The 24,002-nt window shown below is 44.5% G+C and overlaps 1 protein-coding gene across 1 annotated transcript; it reads left to right on the top strand.

Annotated features, from left to right (window-relative positions):
- The first annotated feature begins 28 nt into the window (after window positions 1-28).
- syap1 (synapse associated protein 1) lies at window positions 29-9,138 on the top strand. Its single transcript, XM_061814813.1, has 9 exons — window positions 29-385; window positions 1,250-1,368; window positions 1,439-1,505; window positions 2,451-2,524; window positions 2,695-2,834; window positions 3,254-3,411; window positions 5,031-5,080; window positions 5,374-5,530; window positions 8,701-9,138. Exons 1-9 carry the CDS (start codon window positions 175-177, stop codon window positions 8,829-8,831), a joined length of 1,107 nt encoding a protein of 368 aa, XP_061670797.1. The 5' UTR covers window positions 29-174; the 3' UTR covers window positions 8,832-9,138.
- The last annotated feature ends 14,864 nt before the right edge of the window (window positions 9,139-24,002 follow it).

The raw sequence follows: 24,002 nt of genomic DNA, 5'->3' as shown, positions 1-24,002 counted from the left end.
GGATGTCGCCGTGCCATTTCGTTCCCGTTAGATGGCAGTATAGTTCAGCAACCGACCAATTAAAAACAGCGAAGAAAAATCCGGTCAGCGTCTTACTTCCTAGTAGCATTAGCTCCCACTAAAACTCAGTTCTAACTAACATTTGCTTCCCCAGAGTTGTTGTTTCGATTGACAATGTTGAGAGGTTTAGGCTCTTGGCTGGGTTTGGAGAATCCGGCGGACGCCAACACGTTGGTTGACACGGAGGAGGAGCAGAAGCAGGAAGAAAAAGTGGTGGAAGCTCAAAACGAGGTAAACAAACAGCAAGCAGCAGCTGATGGCCACCATGAAGAAGGAGATAAAGGTGACGTGGAGAGCAAAGAGGAGGGCGATAAAGGGCTTGGTGGTGAGTTGGAGCTTTCATTCGATTGGGCATTTTAACTCCGATCAAGAAAAGCTTTGATTAAACGATCAGTGGGCACTTGTTTAGCCAGTAACTTGAGTCGTGTGTTTAGTTTTTGAAAGACGTCATCGCGGTTGACAACACTGGATTCATATAAAATGAGTACAGTAACTTCATTTAAAATATGTTTACGAAGTATTATGACAGACAAACATAGCCTAGGTGTGTTACCGATGATGCATTCCAGGAAAGTTGAACCAGTTCGACCTCAAAGCATTCAAGGCGAAATTAAACAACAAAGATGACTGATTTTGATCTGTATGTGTAAGTTGTATAGGGTTATAAACAAACATCGTGAGGCGTATTCATGTAATGAAAGTAAAATACACTTTTCGTCCATTTTACTGAATAACAATGCAGGGAGAGAGCCTTTGATAAGGTTGGATTTTTCGACGTAGATTTATTATTTTATTATTTCAAGATTTATTTTGCACTGAAAACTGTCACATATTGTTTGTTGAAAAGTAGTGCAAGCGCAATAAACTTTTTCCAAAGTGAATAATACAGTAATCGTAATTTGATCGATATTGATCAAAATAATCCCAATTGTTTTGTAGCCTGTCGTAGTGCAGCTCTAATTAGATGTCTCCTTTTTTTTTTTTGCATGATTGTGTATATTCCACTTTAACAAGATTTATGTCATCTTATAGTGACAACATAGTTATTACCCCAAAAATAGATGTTTTCCCACCAACTTTTATCTATTTGCAGAAATAAGACAAATAGATTTACTGCAAATATCACGTTCAATTGCACCTAATGAAGTGGCCCACGTGTTTATAAACCTCCTCCTTTCTCCGGGTCCAGACTTCATCTTCAGTTTTGCATCCAGTGCAACCAAGAAGATCTCAGAGTCTGTGGTAATCACGGCACAAAGCATCAAGAAGAGCGTCGAGGAGGGAAAGATTGATGGGATCATTGACAAGGTGCAATTACATGCTAATATTCATATTTTATGATTGATTTTACTATTCATCTTTCTTCATTTGTGTCTAGACCTTCCTAGGAGACTTCCAGAAGGAGCAAGAGAAGTTTGTCCAAGAAAAGAAGTCCAAAAGATCGGGTGGGAAATCATGTACAAGATTTTAAAAATGAAATACTGTATACTAATACAAGTCTTCATCACAGTGCCATGAAAAAGTATTGCCTCCCATCTCAATTTATATATTTTAGCATCATTTCAAACATGTAAATAGAAAAATCGAACCGAAATGAATTTAAAATGGTGTTTTTAAATGGTGGAAAACGTGGAACAGTGGTGAACCTTGCCCTGAGTGGCCAGCTTATAAAAATTACCCCGAGAGAATAGGAATGATCCGTTTAGGAGGTCACAAAGGAACGCAGGATAACTTCGAACGAATTGCAGGCCTCCCTTGCCTCAGTTAAGGTCATGGCTCAAGCAATAAGGAAGTGACTGGGCAAAAATGGTAAACTTCCAAGGCGAAAACCACTAAAGACCAAAAAATAAATAAATAAAAGCTCATCCTACTTTTACCAAAAAAAAAACGCGAATGACCTCAAGCTGGAGTACACTTGGGTTCTGTGGCAGAATAATGATGAAAAACACCCCAGCGAGTGAACTTCTGAATGGCTTGAAAAACAAAATGAAGATTTTGGATTGGCCTTAGACTTGAAGCCAATTGAGATACAATTCTATGGCCTGAAAATACCTTCACGCTTGAAAACCCACTGTTTTTGCTAAATTTAAACAATCTGGACCAAATTTTGCCATGCTTAAATTCAGTTGTAGCTGCTGAGGATGCTGCATTACTTTTTCACACAGGGTCAGGTAACTGAATATTTTTTTTGCCTTGATAAATGAAGTCACCGTTTTAAACCAGCATTTTAAGTTGACTTGGGTTATATTTGTCTGCTCATTTTGTTTGATGATCTTGAACATTAAAATGAGGAAGCTCCAAAAATATAAGAATTTGAGAAAGGGACAAAGCAATAGTTTTTCACAGCACTGTATATGTCGTTTACTGGCTTTACTGGTTTGTGTATACAGAAGCAGCAGTGCCTCCCTGGGTGGGCTACAATGAGGAGGAGACTATCCAGCAGCAAATTCTCGCCCTCTCGGCTGTGGGTAACTTTCAATTTATATTAAAGAAAAAAAAAAAGTGGTAGTACGTATGTGTCATATGCAATGGCTCCTGTCACCATTTATTTTTGACAGCCACGACCTTGCGAAATAAAAATAAATGCAACAAATGAAACTAATTCACCAAAAAGGCATTGTTTCCCATATTCAGGACAGGCGTAATTTCCTGCGTGACCCTCCAGCCGGCGTGCAGTTCCACTTCGACATGGAGCAAATGTTTCCTCTGGCTGCTGTCATGCTGGAGGAGGACCAGCTTCTCAACCGCATGCGCTTTGACCTGGTGCCCAAACAGTCAGTACCCATCTACTGTGTGCTTATGTGTGTGTGTTTACGTTTTATGTGGATTCCTGTTTTTACTTTCAAAGGAAAAAGTGAAGTTTACAAAACTTAAGGTGGGTTCAGGTTCATATCAGTATCGGATCGGAATAGAAAATGTCAGGTCAGTCTTTGCTGACGTGTGTAAACATTCACAGGACAGGGCAGAAGCACTAATATTTGGATTTAATAATTTGAATGTTTCATCTTTTTCTGTTAAAATATGAAAACAATTGTTTTGCGTGGTTATGGTTTAAACAGTTTATTCTTGCGATCCGGGCGAAAAGTAGACCACATTTTAGGCTCAACCCATGGAGAAATGTAAGAAAGGGTGCACATATTTTTGCCTCCCAGTGAATGTATTTCTATGTTTTGTGTTTTATTTCTAATGACAGCGTGAAGGAGGAAGTGTTCTGGAGGAACTACTTCTACCGTGTGTCGCTCATCAAGCAGTCAGCACAGCTGACGGCCCTGGCAGCCCAGCAGCAACAGCAGCAGAAAAAGGCCGACGACAGCCACGATGATGTCTCGCCCAATGATGTCGTCTTATCAGGTTAGGTATTTTATTTAAATGAATGATGTTAGGCTCGTTTGCACTCACAGTCTCCTCCAAAAGTATTGGAACTGCAAGGTCAGTTTATTTTTTTGGTCTGTTTTATTGAAGACCTTGGAGTTTCAGATCAAAAGGTGAATATGAGACAAAGGTCAGAATTTGAGCTTTTATTTTATGGTATTTACATCTATATGTGTTAAACAATTCAAGATAGAGAGCACCTTTTGTAAAAAACCACCCACCTTTCAAGTGAGCAAATGTATAAGACATGACTGATGGGAGTTTGGAGTATCTTGGGTGTTGCCTTTTAGATTGATTGCTGAAAGACCAAGTGGAGCTTATTTTTGGTTTTGGGTTACACCTTTGGAAAGTGCATTTGCTGGTAGCAAGCATGAAGACCAGAGAGCGGTCTCTGGGAGAAAATGAAAGAAGAAGCAAAATCAATCAGAGGTATTGCACAAACATTGGGCATAGCCAATACAAGATTTTGGAATGACTTGAAAAAGAACGAACTGGCCAGTGTACCGTGTAACAGACATCGAACAGGTAGGCTACAAGTTTAAACAGCAGTTGAAGGCAGAAACATTGTGATGGGTGTGAATAAATACACAAAGACAACGGTCAGTGAAATTACTGCCAAACTTCACAGGGCAGGGGTGAAGGTATCACAATCCACTGTTCGCCTAAGACTTTGGGAGAAGGAATATATAGGCCATTCCACAAGATGCAAAAGACTCATCAGCATCAAGAATCAGAAGGCCAGATTGGATTTTGCAAAGAAGTGGAGATGAGCCACAAACGTTTTGGAACAAAGTTTTATGGACTGATGGGACGAAGATTAGCCTTGACCAAAATGCAGGAAGGCCAAAGTATGGCGAAAGAAAGTATCTGCTTCTGATCACAACACACGAGTTCATCTCCGAATAATGGTGGAGGTCATGTCATGGCTTGGCCTTGCATGGTTGCTTCTGGCACTGGTTCATGAGACTCAATTGATGATGGAACTCATGATGCTAGCAAAAGAATTAATTCTGAGTTTAAAAAAAAAAAAAAATTACTGAAAAATGCATCCAAACTAATCGGAAGAAGCTTTACCGTGCAACAAGACAATGACCCAAAACACACAAGGGGAGTAAAAGTGGAAGGTCTTAAACTGGCCAAGTCCATCACCAGACCCTAATTTTATAAAGCATGCATTTTACCTCCTGAAGTGGAACGTGAAGGGAGAAACCACCAGAAACAATCGAGAACTGATAGAGCCTGCGGTTGAAGCCTGGAAAAGTATTTCAAATGAAGAATGCATTACTCTGAGGTCAATGGGTTGCAGGCTTGATGCAGTTAGTTTAATGTCTGCTCCAATACGTTAGCTTACTTGAAAAGGGTATAGCTTCAAACAAAAGGTGCTCTTTCATTAGTTATTCAACACATCAAGATGTAAATACTGTACCATCACAGAAAAGCAGGACACTTGAACTTTCAGTCTGATGTTCATCTTTTGATCTGAAACGCAGATGTCTCCAGTATACAACAAAAACAAAGGAATTGACTTTGCTGTTCCAATACGTTTGGAAGGGACTGTATGCTAATCCTCATTGCTGCTTTATTTATTGTCCTCACAGACAATGTCAGGCCCAAAACGCCACCTGTTTCCATCAGCGACAAGCAGAAGGTAGGATGCAAGACAAACTTAAAGGCCTCTTCATAGTAGTATCTAGATGGTTACTATTTTTTTTATTTCAAAACTACATAATGGTTCTGTATCCATTGCTCTCACTTGCTCAATACAGTAAATGCCTTTTTGGGGTTTTTTTTTTTTTTGGTCAATTTTTTAGGGTGATGTATTTTTCCATACACTATCATGGCAAACGATAGTATTGTTGGGTTTTTATGCCACTGATAAACATTAAAATCTAAGGGTTCTTGCTCTTGACGTGTTTGTTTATTTTGATCCCAAACTCTCAGCCTCCTCTGGAGGAAGACTTTTCCATCTCCACCAGTCCCGGCGTCGCAGAATTTGTGAGCGACGCCTTCGACTCGGCGGCCATCGACCGCGAGGATCTGCAAAAGGGAATGGAGCAGCTGGTGCTGGACAAGAAGGACAGTGCCCCCTCTGTTGACGGTTAGCCTTTTAAGTATTTCAATACAAACTGTTGTTGCGCCAGATGTGACGGAGAAAAGCCTACATGGTCACAACTTCATCTCAAGGCACATACTATAGCCTTTCACCCTGAATGACAAGTTAAAGATTTCAATGAAGCGAGCTAGCTGTTTTTGGAATGTGTGAGGAACCTGCACAAAGAGAATATGCAAACCCCACACAGAGCCTGGATTTGACCCCTCTACCTCAGAACTGTGAGACGGATGTGCTTACCACTGCACCATGCTGCCAGTTAAAATAAATGAACGCCTCCCAAAATAGACTCCTTCCTTGCCCCGTCACCATAAAAATTGGTAATAGTGAAGTGATGGCATAATAAACCAAGAGAGGCGAATATGGGTTCCAAGAATCATAGTGCTTGACTGGCTGGCCAACTCAGCGGATTCAAACCCCATTGAGAATGTATGAGGTATTTTCCAGGGGAAATGAGGGCCACCAGACCCAAAAACAAAGAAGCAATATGGCCTTCCGGAACTTTCGGGCAATGTGACAGGCTGATTGCAGACGATGTAATCTGAAGGAGGTTACTGACTAAAGTAGTGGTAGGGGAGAGTGTAGCTCGACAGCATAGGATGGTAGTATGTAGGATGATTCTGGTGGTGGGTAGGAAGATTAAGAAGACAAAGGTAGAGCAGAGAACCATGTGGTGGAAGCTGAGAAAGGAAGAATGTTGTGCGGCCTTCCGGAAAGAGGTGAGACAGGCTCTCGATGGACAACCGAAGCTCCCGGAAGACTGGACGACGACAGCCAAGGTGATCAGAGAGACAGGCAGGAGAGTACTTGGTGTGTCATCTGGTAGGAAAGGGGAGAAGGAGACTTGGTGGTGGAACCCCAAAATACAGGGAGTCATACAAGGAAAGAGATTAGCGAAGAAGAAGTGGGATACTGAGAGGACTGAGGAGAGGCGAAAGGAGTACATCGAGATGCGACGTAGGGCAAAGGTAGAGGTGGCAAAGGCTAAACAAGAGGCATATGAAGACATGTACACCAGGTTGGACACGAAAGAAGGAGAAAAGGATCTCTACAGGTTGGCCAGACAGAGGGATAGAGATGGGAAGGATGTGCAGAAGGTTAGGCTGATTAAGGATAGAGATGGAAATGTGTTGACTGGTGCCGGTAGTGTCCTAAATAGATGGAAAGAATACTTTGAGAAGTTGATGAATGAAGAAAATGACAGAGAAGGAAGAGTTGAAGAGGCAAGAGTGAAGGACCAGGAAGTGGAAATGATTACTAAGGGGGAAGTCAGAAAGGCATTACAAAGGATGAAAAATGGGAAGGCAGTTGGTCCTGATGACATACCGGTAGAGGTATGGAAGCAATTTGGAGAGATGGCTGTGGAGTTTTTGACCAACTTATTCAACAGAATACTAGCGGGCGAAAAGATGCCTGAAGAATGGAGGAAAAGTGTTCTAGTTCCCATTTTTAAGAACAAAGGGGATGTTCAGAGCTGTGGGAACTATAGAGGAATAAAGTTGATGAGCCACACAATGAAGTTATGGGAAAGAGTAGTGGAGGCTAGACTCAGGACAGAAGTAAGTATCTGCGAGCAACAGTATGGTTTCATGCCTAGAAAGAGTACCACAGATGCATTATTTGCCTTGAGGATGCTCGTGGAAAAGTACAGAGAAGGTCAGAAGGAGCTACATTGTGTCTTTGTGGATCTAGAGAAAGCCTATGACAGAGTACCAAGAGAGGAACTGTGGTACTGCATGCGTAAGTCTGGTGTGGCAGAGAAGTATGTTAAAATAGTACAGGGCATGTATGATGGCAGCAGAACAATGGTGAGGTGTGCCTTAGGTGTGACAGAGGAATTTAAGGTGGAGGTGGGACTGCATCAGGGATCAGCTCTGAGCCCCTTCCTGTTTGCAGTGGTAATGGATAGGCTGACAGATGAGGTTAGACTGGAATCCCCTTGGACCATGATGTTCGCAGATGATATTGTCATGTGCAGTGAAAGCAGGGAGCATGCAGAGGAACAATTGGAAAGATGGAGACATGCACTGGAAAGGAGAGGATTGAAGATTAGCCGAAGTAAAACAGAATATATGTGCGTGAATGAGAAAAGTAGAGGGGGAAGAGTGAGGCTACAGGGAGAAGAGATAGCGAGGGTGGACGACTTCAAATACTTGGGGTCAACAATACAGAGCAATGGAGAGTGTGGTCAGGAAGTGAAGAAACGGGTCCAAGCAGGTTGGAACAGCTGGCGAAAGGTGTCTGGTGTGTTATGTGACAGAAGAGTCTCTGCTAGGATGAAGGGCAAAGTTTACAAAACAGTGGTGAGGCCGGCCATGATGTACGGATTAGAGACGGTGGCACTGAAGAAACAACAGGAAGCTGAACTGGAGGTGGCAGAAATGAAGATGTTGAGGTTCTCGCTCGGAGTGACCAGGTTGGATAGGATTAGAAAAATGAACTCATTCGAGGGACAGCCAACGCTGGATGTTTTGGAGACAAGATTCGAGAGAGCAGACTTCGATGGTTTGGACATGTTCAGAGGCGAGAGAGTGAGTATATTGGTAGAAGGATGCTGAGGATGGAGCTCCCAGGCAAAAGAGCGAGAGGAAGACCAAAGAGAAGGTTTATGGATGTGGTGAGGGAAGACATGAGGGCAGTGGGGTTAGAGAGGAAGATGCAGGAGATAGGCTAAGATGGCAAAAGATGACACGCTGTGGCGACCCCTAACGGGACAAGCCGAAAGGAAAAGAAGAAGAAGAGTGACAGGCTGATTGCTTCAATTCCATGGCACATCGAGGTGGAGATTAAAGATAAGGGATTCCCAGCAATGTTTTGAAGATTAACCTAATTTTGAAAGTTCAATATTTTGATTGATTTGTGACCCTATTTTTTTTTCTCCCAGAAAAGCTGACATCATAAATGGTGATTTTCTTCACAATATTCTATAGTTGCAATCGTTTAAATTGTGGGCCCTGTATCTATAATCTATGAAAGTTTAACTTTTTGAACGGCATTGTGCAAATAAATAAGCTTTCCCAAGATTAATTTTGGGGGGAAAGCATCAGCATACAATTTTTACAGTGCTAGCAACATTTGAATCCTGCCTCTTTTCATGACATATCTTGTAACATCCTGGTAATATTGTTTCTAATGTGCTATTAACCAAATTGTGACAGAGGAGCAGTCAGACTGGGAGAAGGAGCTCCAGCAGGAGCTCCAGGAATACGAAGTGGTGGCCGAGTCAGACAACCGAGACGAGCAGTGGGACCAGGAGATCGAAAAGATGCTGCAGGCGCACGACACCTAAAGCATGCCATGGTACAGCTAATGCTCTTTTTCAAACGGACGCTTAACTGTAAACATTTCCTGGATGAAGGACGGGCTGAGATTTAATACCAAGAGCACCTGTTGTCAAGTCTGCTGGGAAATGAATTGTAATGACAGAGAAATGGCCCTAAGGGGCGCTGTAGTCTAAATAATCTCAACTGGATGACATCACAAATGAAACTTTTCTTTTCCTTTTCACATACCTTGTACAGTCAGAACACTTTATTAGTCATCTAATAGACATGTAAAATATTAAATTGAAATATGTAAATAAAAATGTAAAATTCTCTTGTGGGATCATTCTTTCAATATGCATGGTCTTTTTTTTCTGTAACTTAAGGGAATTTCCTCAACAGTTCGCATTGCTTTTTTGTGTTTACAATATATCCATCCATCCATTTTATTTGCCGCTTATCCTCACGAGGGTTGCGGGGATTGGTGGAACTTATCCCGGCTGTCAACGGGCAGGAGGCGGGGTACACCCTGAACTGGTTGCCAGCCAATCACATAGAGACAACAGCCATACTCACAATCACAGGGGCAATTTAGAGTGTCCAATTAATGTTGCATGTTTTTGGTATGTGGGAGGAAACCAGAGTGCCCGGAGAAAATCCACGCAGACACGGGGGGAACATGCAAACTCCACACAGGCGGGGCCAGGATTGAACCCAGGTCCTGAATGCTTTACCAGCTTATCTGCCATTTACAATAAATACTTTGAATAATATTTTAAAATACAATATATTTGATCTTATGTTTTATATTTTATAAAACTTTGTTAAATATGTTAATGTTTTTCAAAGACTTTTCTCTCTTACTGAAATTAAAAGCTTTAATTTTTTTATGGCGAAATTCTTAGAGCATGGAATTCATCCCAACTGGGTTGTTCCGGTTGTTTTAGATGACTTTTTGCCTCTCATTCAAGCAAGTTTCATCCATCTATGCATCCATTCATGTAGTAAGGCGGTGGTTCACATACACGCATACGCACAAAAAAAAAGTTTGGGAACCACTGCAATAAGGCTTTGTTAGGATAGACTAGCCTGCTTAGTTGGTGGGAAGAAACTCAACTAATTATGTTCCAAGTTGATAGTATGCCCCAAAACTACAGATGGTGGTATTCTTGTGGGATGGAAAAAAGGACAGTCATAAGGATACCTAGCAGAGAGGTCTATACGCACCTTCAAGAGAAACAGTACTCTTAGCACTCTTTTGAGGGCAACAATGTGGATATTCTACACAGGGAAGACATGATTTGAAAGAAGAGTGAGAGAGGCCATCCTACATGATGGTGAAAAAACCATCTCTTAATAGAAGTGGTGTCTCACCCACTTACATTGCCGTTCTTTTGTCCATTCCAAAGAAACTAAATAATTCTACCTCCAACAAATACGACCTCTGTGGATGTTAGGAAGCTCTACTATCACTTTACAACTGAATGGAATATTAAAGGCATCTCTTGTGGATGGACAGTAGCCTCACCCTCCCAGGCACCCTAACGGCTGTCCCCTTTTTTACATTCCAAAAGAATGATACCACCCACGGTTTTGGGATAAGGCTCCAATGTGGAGCATACACTTGGGAAACAGGTATGTAGTCAGCCACCAACTGCAAGTTCTCCCACATAAAAAGATTAGAGGCCTGTAATTTTCATCATTGGTATACCTCACCTATGAGAGATTAAATGAGAAAAAAATCCAGAAAATTCCATTGATTTTTCAAGAATGTATCAGTAAATTATGGAGGAAAATGAAGTTTTGGTGACCTACAAATGAAATTTTTGGCTCTCACAGACTTGAAACATCTTCTTTCAGAGGCTCCTCTGTTGCTCACTCATTACTGACCTATTTGAACTCACACCTTTCCACAACCTCTGTCACTCTCCAAACTCCACTACGGCCAAGACCAAAGAACTCTCACAGGACACCAGAAACAAAACTATAGACCTGCACCAGGTTGGGAAGACTGAAGAAATCAACTGTGGGAGCAATTATTACAAAATGGAAGACATATACCACTGATGATCTAATCTGGAGGTCTATGCAAGATCTGGGGGGTCAAAATGATTACAAGAATGCTGAGCAAAAATCCCAGAACCACACTATCGGACCTAGTGAATGACCTGCAGAGAGCTGGGACCAAAGTAACAAAGACTATGATCAGTAACACATGAGGCCGCCAGGGATTCAAGTACTGCAGTCCCAGATGTCTGTCTGCTTAAGCCAGTACATGTCCAGGCCCGTCTGAAGTTTGTTAGAGAGCATTTGGGCGATCCAGAAGAAGTTTGAAGAATGGCATAAGGTCAGATAAAACCAAAATGGAAGTTTTTGGTAAAAACTCAAACTTGTTGTGTTTGGAGGAGAAAAAAGTGCTGAGTTGCATCCAAAGAACACCACACTTACTGTGAAGCGTAGGGGTGGAAATATTCTTTGGGGCTGTTTTTCTGCAAAGGGACCAGTACGACTGATCTGTATAAAGCTGCGGTGTCAAACTAGTTTCATTATGGGCTTCCCTCAGAGGGCTGTTATGACTGTGAAACCATTAAATACTCACCTCATCATATTTACACATGACATTTATGAACTATGCATTCATCCCTTTTCATAGGTGCTTATCCTCACAATGGCCACGGGAGTGCTGGAGTCTATCCCAGCTGTTGACGGGCAGGAGTCAGGGTACGAACTGGTTGCCAGCCAATCACAGAGCACATAGAGACAAACAGCCGCACTCACAATCACACCTAGGGACAATTTAGAGTGTCCAATTAATGTTGCGTGTTTTGGGGATGTGGGAGGAAACCGGAGTGCCCGAAAGAAACCTGAGCAGGCACGGGGAGGACATGCAAACTCCACACAGGGAGGGCTAGGATTGACCTCAGAACTGTGAGGGCAACGCTTTCCGGGCGCGCCACCGTGCCGCCATTTATGAACTAGTTTTTGAATTAAAAAAAAAATCTGGTTCATGGGTTTTTCAACTATTGTTGGTGTTTGGCAACACAAAAATGCTTGCAATATCTCAACTTTATACATTATGATGTGACAATTTGAAATTTTGGTTCAGATATGAACAAGAATCATGGAAGTTGACACACAATGATTTACCTTCGCGGGCCACATAAAAATTATGTGCCGGGCCGGATCTGGCCCCCAGGCCTTGAGTTTGGCATGTGGGGTAAAGGAAAGAATGATTGGGGCCATGCATCATGAGATTTTGAGTGAAACCCTCTCTCCATTTACAAGGGTATTGAAGACAATGATCCCAAACACTCCAGGAGTGGCCTCCTAAGTAACATTTCAAGGTCCTGGAGTGTCCTCACCAGTCTCCACATTTCAACACCATAGAAAATATTTGGAGGGAGCTGAAAGTCAGTGTTGCCCAGCGACAGCCCCAAAAGATCACTGGTCTAGAGCAGATCTGCATGGTGGAATGGGCCCAAAAAAAAAAAGACTGTGCGAAAACCCAGTGAAGTCAGCTTTGTCTCACAATTAGCTCCAGAAATATGTCCACTATTTACACGTTGTTGTTCTTTCTACGATTATCGCGACTTACCATTTGTGAATATTCAACTGTGCTTGTGAATTGTTGAAGATGAATTTGTGGATCAGCTGGCACGTACATTTAGTTTTGAGACAAATATGAAGTATTGTCATGCAAGTCCAAGAGAAGAAAGTGAGTCAAGTCTACATGGTGACTAAGTGTGTTTGGAATGACAGGGAGGGGGGGGAAGGGAAGGAACTGAAGGAACTGGCACGCTGGCTGTTTTGTTTTGTCGAATGTCTGTAATCACGTTGAGTGAGACATCACTATGATCCTAGACGCACCAGACGTGTCGCTACCTGTCTTTAACCTACAGATGTTCCCAAACGACAACACTTAAAATGAAAATTGAAAAAAAATCCGCGAGGAGCCGAGGACTCTCACACTACCGCCACCTTGTTCAAAATCAATAGGGTCCCTAATGTGACATCGACCATAGAAATCAGTGTTCCAGGAGCATAAAAATTTGTTTTAAAGTTCATAGACAGCAATGCTCAGGGACGATAGACATCAGTGCAACAACACCATAGAAATCAAAGCGCTAGTAAAAAATGCTTGAAGATAAAATAAATGAATACTTTCAGACATTAAAAAGTAATACTTGATGATGTTGACAATGAAAATTACAGCTCACTGAATGTTTGAGGGGCGACACTGTGGCTCAGCCGTAAAGTGTTGGCCTCACAGTTCTGAGGACCCTAGTTCAATCCCGGCCCTCCTTGTGTGTAGTTTGTATGTTCTCCCCGTGGCTGCATGGATTTTCTCTGGGCACTCTGGTTTCTTCCCACATCACAAAAACATGCAACATTAATTGGACACTCGTAATTGCCCCTAGATGTGATTGTGAGTGCGGCTGTTGTTCTCTGTCTCCACGTGCCATGCGATTGGCTGGCAACCAGTTCAAGATGTACCCCGCTTCCTGACCGTTGACAGCTGGGATAGGCTCCAGCACTCCCATGACCCCCGTGAAGATAAGCAGCGAAAAAATGGATGGATGGGTGGGTGGATGGATAGATGTTTGAGGATGATAATGCTTGATGATAGAAGTTGTTGCACGGAGACAACAAAAATTCACATTTAAAGATGTAAATAAAAGCTCCAAGACAAAAGAAATCAATGCTTGAATGTTCAAAATCCATGCTCAGAGACCATGAAAATAACGTTTCAGGACGATATGAAGCTATGGTCAAAGTCGATTAAAAAAATAATTTTCAAGTCAACAAGTACCTCAGTGTAATAAAAACTGCTCAGAACAATAGGAATCAATACATGAATACCATAAAAATGGTAGCTCGCTGAATGTTTGATGATAGGAATCAACTCTCCAAGACAATAGGAACCAATTAATCCATCAGAATGTTAAGGGGAGGGGAGGGATCTTCTTGGTTGATAGCATTGGCAGCTGGAACTAATGCATTAATTGTGTTTCTTGTCTTTTATCACTTCATCACAACCCTTTAAACCCCCCAGCTGCTCTGCTTTTGGCTACACATCCGTTACCGTGACAACAAAGCCTTCCACCCCATGGGCGGTCGTGTGTGTGTGTGTGAGAGAGAGATTTATTGCTTGTGTGTCTGCTTAAGAATCTTTTAATAATGCAGTAGGACCTTTGTGTGTGACGCAGACAAAGGGTTGAGCTCTGTAGGACAATATAAGAGTAAAGGGGAGAGGGTATTCAAGATGGACCAAAAGCAGGTAGACACGATGAGGAAATAAAGAAATTGGAGGGCGGATGTGAGGGAAGGAAGGAGGGAAGTATATGAGGATGATGGTGTGTCAGGAAGGTTGAAGAAAGGGAGGCAGGATGGAAGGAACCTGATGGTATAAAAGGAAGGACAGAAGGAAAGAAATAATGTATCAAAGGAATTACAGTAAGTAGGAATGGATTATATGAAAGGAAGGAAATAAGGAAAGCCCCCTAGGGAGGAGGAAGTCCTTTTACCCGTGTTGCTAAATGTGGCAGTAGGTTGCTCGTATACTGGGTTGCCTTCAGAAGTTGCCCAATGAGTAAATAAAGTCCACCGCTGTGTAATTTATTCCCACATATGAACACACCTGTGGTGTGAAATGGCCCCAGTAGCTTGTGAGGGAACATTAGAAGACCGAGGAACTTAACAGATAGTTTAGGGATCAAGTTGTGGAGAGGTTTAAGGTAAGGGTTGGTTCTTAAGGAGGAGGTGTGTGTGTGTGTGTGTGGGGGGGGGGGGTCGGCCCCAGTTTTTGAACATCTCAAGGATTTTAATGCATCATCCCAAAATGGAAAAATGATGCCACAGCCGCAGACATATCAAGACAACCAAACTTTAATAGTGAGCGAGAAGAGCTTTGGTATGCAAAGCTGCCAAGACGTCCATGAACATCCTGTGGAGTAGCTGCAGAGATCCACAACTCGGGTGGGTAAGTCTGTCCCACTGGACAACTAGAGGTCCTGCACTCCACAGATTAGGCTTGTATCAAAGAGTTCCAAGAAGAAAACCAGTGTTGAAAGAAAGACAAGTCCATATAGGGGGAGAACTTGTAGAATATTCATCCTGTGTTATGCCCCAGTCAAAGTCCAGACCTAAATGACATGGATAATCCGTGGCAAGACTTGAAAATTGTGGTCCACAGAAGCTCCCCCTCCAGTCTGGATGAGTGAGTGTTCGCTACTGTGTTTCGCAAAGAATTCACACAGTAATGTAATTATCTTTTCTTTTAAATAAGTTTATTATTATTTATGTTTAAAAACAATAAAACTACAAATGTATTGCACATGTAATCATGGAAGTAGAAATAATCTGAGTCAAATTGTGGTCGTCATATACCTTGTTAGCTTTCCATATAATGTGGTTACGTTACGTCTTAAGTCGCATTGTAACTTTCTTCACTGTTATACAAGTTACATTTGCCCCCTTTTAATTTTCATATATTCAATATGAGTGTTGCAAGAAAAGCTCAATAAAAACTCCAGTTTTCCTCAATCTGTAATGCATGGGAATGGCCCGTGAGAACTGCTGCCGCCTCGGCACGTTTTGCATAAAATGATGAAAGCTGCTTTGTGGTTTTCACATTTCCCCTTTTTTAGACTTGAAAGGCAACAAAAAGAGCTACCGTGTTGTTTCGATTAGGAAGTCACACACACAGATACAGATTAATAAGAATTCCATTCTGAAAAATATTTCCAGCTATGCCAAGCTTTCTGTGATACTTAAATAGTAATAGTGTTGTAATGATAAAAAGAACATGAATTTAAATAACATCCATTACTAGCCAAACATGTTTCTCTAACGGTACCCAGTATTCTTCTTAGAATTTCATTACATTTTTTGTACTTTTATGAAAATTAAACTAGATTTTTGCAATTATTTATATTGTCATATTTTCAGAACTATTTTAGTATGTCACGATGCGGGGCTCAAGGGTGGACCCAAATGCACGACTCCAGAGACAGCAGACAGTACAGAGGAAACCTTTATTCGGTCCGAGGTCTGGGATCAGGTAGACAGTCCAAACAATTCGTAGTACCAGTACGAATGGGCTTACGAGGGTGGTCAATGAACAGGCGTGGGTCGGTGCACGGAGGTCAGAAGTCGAGAAAGCAGGAGTGCGGGAACGAGGCATGAAGAGCAACGATCTAGCAGAGTAATAGTCGTCCCCCGGGTCCTATATGTACTGGGTCTAATCAAAGGTCATGAGGCGCAGATGTGCACCTTCAGATTAGCTGGCCACGCCCAGCCCTGGCTGGAATCCAGGAGCATGACAGAACCCCCCCCCCCCCCCCAACGGCCGGCTCTGGACGGCCCAGGAGCATCAGGGTGAGCCGCGTGAAAGTCCCTGAGGGAGCTGTCCACGACGAAGCGGGAGAGGATCCAAGAGCACTCCTCCGGGCCATATCCCTCCCAGTCCACCAGGTACTGGACCCCCCTTCCTCTGCGACGGGAAGACAGCAACCGGCGCACAGTATACACCAACCCACCGTCGACCATGCGGGGGCGCGGGGGGAATTTGAGCGGAGGAGCCAGCGACGACGTGCGATTCGGGCGAAGTCTGCTGACGTGGAACGTAGGGTGCACCCTCATCGACCTGGGCAGTTTCAACGAGACGGCGACCGGGTTAATAACTTTGGAAACCGGGAACGGGCCAACGAACCTGGTTAATCCTCTCAGTCTGGCCGTTAGACTCTGGGTGATGACCCGATGTCTGACTTGCTGAAGCGCCGATGAGGTTGCAGAACTCCTTCCAGAAACGGGCGCTGAATTGCGGACCCCTGTCCGAAACGATGTCCTGGGGTAGGCCGTGGTAACGGACGACCTCGTCTAATACCAACTGGGCTGTCTGCTTGGCCGACGGGATCTTCGGAAGCGGCACGAAGTGGACCATCTTGGAAAAACGGTCCACTACGGACAGCACCACTGTGTTCCCTTGAGAAGGCGGCAGGCCGGTGACGAAGTCCAGCGCGATGTGTGACCACGGACGAAAGGGGATGGACAGGGGTTGCAACTCACCAACAACGTTGACGAACCCCCTTACGTCCTTGCTGAGGTTAGGCCACCAGAACCTTTGTTCGACCACTGAACGCGTCTTCACCATACCCGGGTGGCAGACCGTCTTGTTGGTATGGGCCCAGTTGATGACGTCTCCCCGCAGAGATGGGATGACGAACAGGTGGCCCGACGGACAATCCGCGGGTGACGGTGTCTCTCCCAGGGCCTCCTTCACCCTGCGACTCGATCGCCCAGGTGAAACCGGCCACGAAGCACCCCGCTGGCAGGATAGTAGCGGCGTCTGAATCCGTGCGCCCTCCCTCGTGGATCCGCGAGAGTGCATCCGGCTTGCCGTTTTTGGAGCCTGGGCGGAAAAACATCTTAAAGTGGAAGCGGGTGAAAAATAGGGCCCACCTGGCCTGACGGGCGTTCAACCTCTTCGCAGACTTCAGGTATTCAAGGTTCTTATGGTCCGTGAAGACAACGAACGGCACTTGCGAGCCCTCCAGCCAGTGCCACCACTCCTCCAACGCGCTCTTGACCGCCAGCAGTTCCCTATCTCCCACGTCGTAGTTCCTCTCTGCCGGGGTCAACTTTCTAGACAGGAACGCGCACGGGTGGATCCTTCCATCCCTGGGACTCCTCTGCGACAAGACTGCTCCGATTCCTGAATTCGATGCATCCACCTCCACCACAAACTGGTTATCTGGGTCCGGAATAATGAGAACGGGCGCAGTAGTGAAACTTGCCTTGAGCCTGCTGAAGGCCTCCTGGCAGGTCCCGGACCAGTCGAAGAGGGTATGTGGCGAGGTGAGCGAATGCAGAGGAGCGGCCACGGAACTGAAGTTCCTTATGAATTTCCTATAGAAATTGGCAAATCCCAGAAACCTCTGCACGTCCCTCCTGTTGGTGGGGGTAGGCCACCGCAGCACCGCGTCGACCTTCCCGGGATCCATCCGTATCTCTCCCTCAGCCAGGACGAAGCCCAGGAAGGACACGGATGCCCGATGGAACTCACACTTATCCATATTCACGTATAATTGGTGCTGCTGCAGACGCCGGAGCACCTCTCTGACTTGTTGAATGTGAGAGGTTAGGTCTGCTGAAAAGATGAGAATGTCATCCAGATAAACAAAGACAGATCTGTTCAGGAACTCCCGAAGCACGTCGTTAATGAAGTTCTGAAAGACGGCCGGAGCGTTTGTCAGTCCGAAGGGCATCACAAGATACTCATAGTGCCCTGTGGGGGTGTTGAACGCCGTCTTCCACTCATCCCCTTCCCGAATCCGCACCAGATGGTAAGCGCTGCGCAAGTCGAGCTTCGTGAAGATCCGGGCTCCCTGGAGGAGTTCGAATGCTGTAGAGATAAGCGGCAAAGGGTACCTGTTCTTGACTGTGATGTCGTTCAGGCCTCGGTAGTCGATGCAGGGTCGCAGCGTGGAGTCCTTCTTCTTGACAAAAAAAAAAACCGCACCGGCTGGTGAGGATGAGGGGCGAATGAGTCCGGCTGCCAGCGAGTCCTCGATGTAGTCCCTCATGGCTTGATGCTCTGGTCCTGTTAAAGAGAACAGCTTCCCTCTGGGAGGAGAGGTGCCTGGCAGGAGTTCAATCGCGCAGTCGTATGACCGATGTGGCGGCAGAGACTTTGCTTTAGATTCAGAGAAGACCTCCCGTAGGTCATGGTAGCAGGAGGGCACTGCGGTCAGGTCCAGGGCGGTACTAGGTTCTGTTAGCCGAACCGGCGCAACTTGAATACCCCTGTCTCTCCGGACAGCGACACAGCGACTGAGACAGTCCTCTCCCCAAGTCTTGATCTGACCCGTGGTCCAATCTATGTGTGGATTATGTTCTTTGAGCCACGGGCTGCCCAAGATGATGTCGCTATTACGTGCGTCGAAGACATGAAAGCTAATACGCTCCGAGTGAGCGTCCGGAAAGCTCATACGTAGCGTCTGAGTGCGATGTGTAACCCGACAAAGGAACTTGCCGTTGGCGGCATAGGCGTGACGAAACCGTTGCGTGGGAAAGGTTGCTGCCCCCAGCTCCTCGACCACGCGGGGATTTATCAGGTTAGCTTCCGACCCAGAATCTATGAAAGCCGTCACAGTGCATGAACGGGAGTCCGTTCCCAAGGTGAGGTGAAGAAGGGACGTCCCTGACCCCGCCGCAGTGTACCGCACACTCACCGGAGCAGAGATCCTGATGTCAGAGTGCCGTGGTCGAGTCGGGCAGCGGGCGATCAAGTGTCCCAAACGCCCGCAGTAAAAACAACGTCCCTCTCGTCGCCGACGTAAGCGCTCCTCTGCTGAGCCGCCAAGGCCCTCCACTTGCATGGACTCCGATGAAGCTGACAACAGGGGTGGCCGGGAAGCGGAAGCAACCGGACTGCGACTCTCCCTCTCCTCCTCCCTCAGGCCCTCCATCTGTCTCTGCACGGTGAGGCGCTGGTCCACCTTGAGGGCCAATGCGATAAGGGAGTTAAGCGAAGGCGGAAGATCCATGGCCACAAGGTGACCACGAATCTGTGGGGACAGTCCCTCGTAAAACGCGTCATGGAGGGCTTCCTCATTCCAGCGGCTCTCGGCAGCCCGAATCCGGAACTCAATGGCGTAGTCGGACACGCGGCGACGTCCCTGGCGAATTGTCATGAGCGAGGACGCCGCCTGGCGTTCCGGAGCCACGTACTGGAACACCTGGGTGAGCGCGCAGACGAAGCTCGCCCATGAGCGGCAGGTCTCCGAGTTACGGCTCCACTCGGCGGTGGCCCATGCCTCCGCCCTCCCTGTCATGTGGGAAATGACGAAGGCGATCCGGGAGCGGTCCGTGGGAAAAGCGGACGCTTGCAGCTCAAAGTGGAGATCGCACTGCGCCAGGAAGGGCTTGACGTTACCGGAGTCGCCGGAGAACCGCTCTGGTCGAGAGAGCGGAGTGATGGTGGCACGGAGAGGCACAGGAGCGGCCGCGCTAGCTTGGGAGGCTAGCCATGGTTCCAGCTGGGTGCAGAGCTCCTGGATCTGGTGAGTCATAACCTGGAGAGCAGCCTCTTGCTCACCCAGGCGTTTGCCCTGCACTTGCAGCGCACGGCGAATGGCTTCAGAGTCGGCTGGGTCCATGTTCTGGCTAGATCGTTCTGTCACGATGCGGGGCTCAAGGGTGGACCCAAATGCACGACTCCAGAGACAGCAGACAGTACAGAGGAAACCTTTATTCGGTCCGAGGTCTGGGATCAGGTAGACAGTCCAAACAATTCGTAGTACCAGTACGAATGGGCTTACGAGGGTGGTCAATGAACAGGCGTGGGTCGGTGCACGGAGGTCAGAAGTCGAGAAAGCAGGAGTGCGGGAACGAGGCATGAAGAGCAACGATCTAGCAGAGTAATAGTCGTCCCCCGGGTCCTATATGTACTGGGTCTAATCAAAGGTCATGAGGCGCAGGTGTGGCCACGCCCAGCCCTGGCTGGAATCCAGGAGCATGACATAGCATTCTTTTTTTAACATATACTATCCAATTTAGTGAACAAAAATGACTATAATTTTTATATTATTTCTTGTAGTTGAAAAACGTTTTATGTACACCCACTACAAAACTTGTAAAACAAATCATGGATGAATCATTTTAGATTTTTTTATGCAACCCAATCAATTTCCTTTGTTTTGTACATACTTTTAAAAAATAAATGTTTCACTATTTTAATTATTTTTATCCTTAACATTATTTATTGTGTTATTTTTTCCTTAATGTGTTTTCTTATTTTATTTACATTTATTTTATGGCCCCTTCGTATGTACACAATCCAAGATGTAAAAAAAAAAAAGAAAATTTCTCTATTTTTAAAAAAAGAATATGGTACCTTCATCACATTTTGGGGGGCTAAAAAAGGGGTGAGTGCATTTAGACATTTTGTATTCAACTTGTATTATTTGTATTTTATTTCACTATTCTAATCTAATTGATTTTGTTATTGACGTTTGTTTTACCCGAATGCTTAAAATATAAGGAAAATTATCTACATTTAAAAAAAAATCAAGCAAAAAATCACTCGGGATGGTCTGGACCCTCTATTTATTTATTTATTTATTTATTTATTTATTCATTCATTCATTCATTCATCTATATATTTATTTATTTATTTAGTCGTTTATTTGTTTGTTTGTTTACTTAGTTACTTACAGCATTTGTTTATTTTGATGGACTGATTTAAAGCCCTGTAAAAGACTTGTTTTTCCATGGAATGTGGCCCTTTTGGTTTTATCACTGTACAGTTTGGCACGTATTGGGGGACGCTAACAAAGTTTTGAACCCACCAAATGTCCTTTTCCAACATTGCAGATGTCTCGAATATTTATCTACGTAGGATACTGAGTCCTGTGCTACTTGTCAAAGGCTCATTAAAAAAATCTTGCAGTATGTCACAGCCCACTCGCTTTATTCAAAACCATTGGTATCGGTGATACTGGCCCTGTATTTACTGGGTATAGGATCTTGCAATATTGGATACTATCGTCCAAGTTGATTGTGATAAATGATCATATCAGCAAGATTGCCCATTACGCACAAACACACACGCACAAGCATGTTTCTCAACATTCAAGATTTTCAACATTGCCATTCAATTGTCAAGTGTCCTCCTTTGTGTGCGTGTGTATCTTTGCACAGTAAACAATGAGCGCACATGACCACACATCATAATTTTTGTCCTCAATAATCACCTGTGGTTTTGAAGTTTTCACATCTTCTTAGTCTTGTGGGCTCTGGTATCAAATGTGTGTTGTGCAACAAAAGAGGCAAGTAGAATTTAAAAAAAAGCATTGATTTTGACTTCCGGTAAGTCCAATCACCATAGCAACAACATGATCGCCTGCATCGGCTTTTGTTTGCGAAACAGATGCGGTCATGAATGCACACCACTAGACCTTTGTTATCATGAAACAGTCAACGGCTGTTAACACGCCTATGTTTACTCACTTACTTTACAGTTCATGCTAAATACTACAAGGATAGAAATCAACAGATCGAAACCAAATAGTAAATGGGAACTTGGAAATGGCTTAGAATGCACTATTCACATCTGCAAACTTGGCTTTTTTTTTTTACATCTGCCGTACCTTTTTATTGCTTTCAGTTTCATGCTGATCATTTTTTATGTTTTGGATGAAAAATAAGGGCTGACTTTGGGCTGCGGGACGGCGTGAAGGCGTTGGAGGCAACCTCTTCACGTGTCAATCAAATGCGTTTTACAAACTGTTCACTTTTCCTCCTCTGTTGTGTGGGGAGGACACACACTGAACAAGGTGCAAACATATTTCAGGCACGCTATAGATTATTCATTCACTAGCTAGTTAGCTCACAGGCTAACAAACATAACAAAGAGTGAACTTGGATGAGGAGGGTCAAACAATTATAAACTCCAAAGGTTCGCTTAATTTTTACTCCCTATCCAGTGAATATTTGAATTTTTGTTTTCTATAAAAATATGCAAATACTTTTTTTGTGTTCTATTAATTTCAACACACAGTTTATTGTTTTGCTTTAGAAGAAGATCAGATCTACATTTTACAACCAATAGATGGTTTTCCAATTACCGATAGTGACACACAAGATGGCGAACAAGGGAATCCTGGGACTGTGGTGACGTCATCTGAAATCTATATATGGATGCAGGAATTTAAGAAATTCCAAATGGTTCAGATACATTTTACGGAACCAGAACGGAACAAAGCTTCCGAAGCGTTTTACCTCTCACCGTACATACATTTAAAAGGTGATGGCGGATTAGAGGCCAACACTGAAGGTCCACCCCCGCCCACGTTGCCACAGACACTTCCAACTCACCCGTGACCTTCACGAGGACAAGCGCTACAAAAGATGGATGATTGAAATATGATCCGAGTGGGTTTTGCAAAACCTGGAAGATCAAAAAGACGAAACCCGAGGAGAAGTTTTTAGTCTGTGTTGTGATTTAGTTGGAGCTCAGTGAGGCATTCACAGATGAGGGTATGCACATCAGTCGTACACGGGCGCGGAGTTTCGACTATGTCACAGCTCAGTGCAAAGAATGTCCACCTCGCCTTGCTGATGGCTGAGCTATTAAAGTCCAGCGCCTCATTCACCTGGATGAGGAGATTCGCGGGCCACAAAGCCACACGTCTTTTGCTGACTCTTGTGTCGCCCTTCTGCTTTCTCCTACGCTTCCCTCTTTCTCATGCTTTCATTTGCATGTTCACAGCCAAAAGCGCAGTTGTTATTCCGTCTGTGTACCCGCCGCTATCCGCCAGACGGCAGTTGGGGGCGGTTATTGGCTGAGTCCACGGAGCCCAAATCCTACTATAGATGAGCCCACACCCACTAAAGCACACACCAGGTGTTCCTTCAGTATTTCCTCTTTTTCCATTTTTGGGCCCTCTATGAAATTTCCCCAATGAGTGTTAACTTGATCCTGCTGCAGCCCATGCAACACACTTTGCACACTCAACATCACACATCGTTTGAATTGTTAGAGCAAACGAGTAAACAAAATGCTCGTTCGCTGCTGTGGTGTCAGTTGGGACTTAGTCACTAAGTGCCGCAGGGCCATAAAGTCAACTGTGATGTTTGCCTGGAACTGTCTTGGTTCAGACTCATTCAGTAGACAACGTGGGAGCATAGACAACCTGGTTTTTTTTTTGTTTGTTTTTTTTTTTCTGGGGCAATAAACATCTAAATGTGTCTGTTTGTTGTCTGGCAAGGAACACAATCAAAAATCCATTTTGAACAAAACTCATTCAGTCATAACTCAAATGAAAAGTTGCTGTTATCTATTTTCAAGCGTAGTTCGCTGCATATTAATGCCGTCAAATTTCTGGCAATAAAGTCACCCCTGCGGATGAGAGACCAAGCTGTGCCGTAAACAGCAGGGAAAAAACCACAATTGATGTCCACAAAACATGTTTTCTATTGCCTATATTAGGACTGTACTTCATTTTAAATCCATCCCTCCTTTTTCTTTGCTGCTTATCCTCGCAAGGGTCACGGGGAGTGCTGGAGCCTATTCCAGCTGTCAACAGGCAGGAGGCGGGGTACACCCTGAACTGGTTGCCAATCGCAGGGCACATTGAGACATACAACAATCACACTCACAATCACATTTAGGGGCAATTTAGAGTGTCCAATTA

This window comes from Syngnathoides biaculeatus, chromosome 3 (genome assembly GCF_019802595.1).
Source record: "Syngnathoides biaculeatus isolate LvHL_M chromosome 3, ASM1980259v1, whole genome shotgun sequence".
Taxonomy (NCBI): domain Eukaryota; kingdom Metazoa; phylum Chordata; class Actinopteri; order Syngnathiformes; family Syngnathidae; genus Syngnathoides; species Syngnathoides biaculeatus.
The sequence above is the reverse complement of the archived record's forward strand: the minus strand, read 5'-3'. Positions and strand labels throughout refer to the sequence as shown.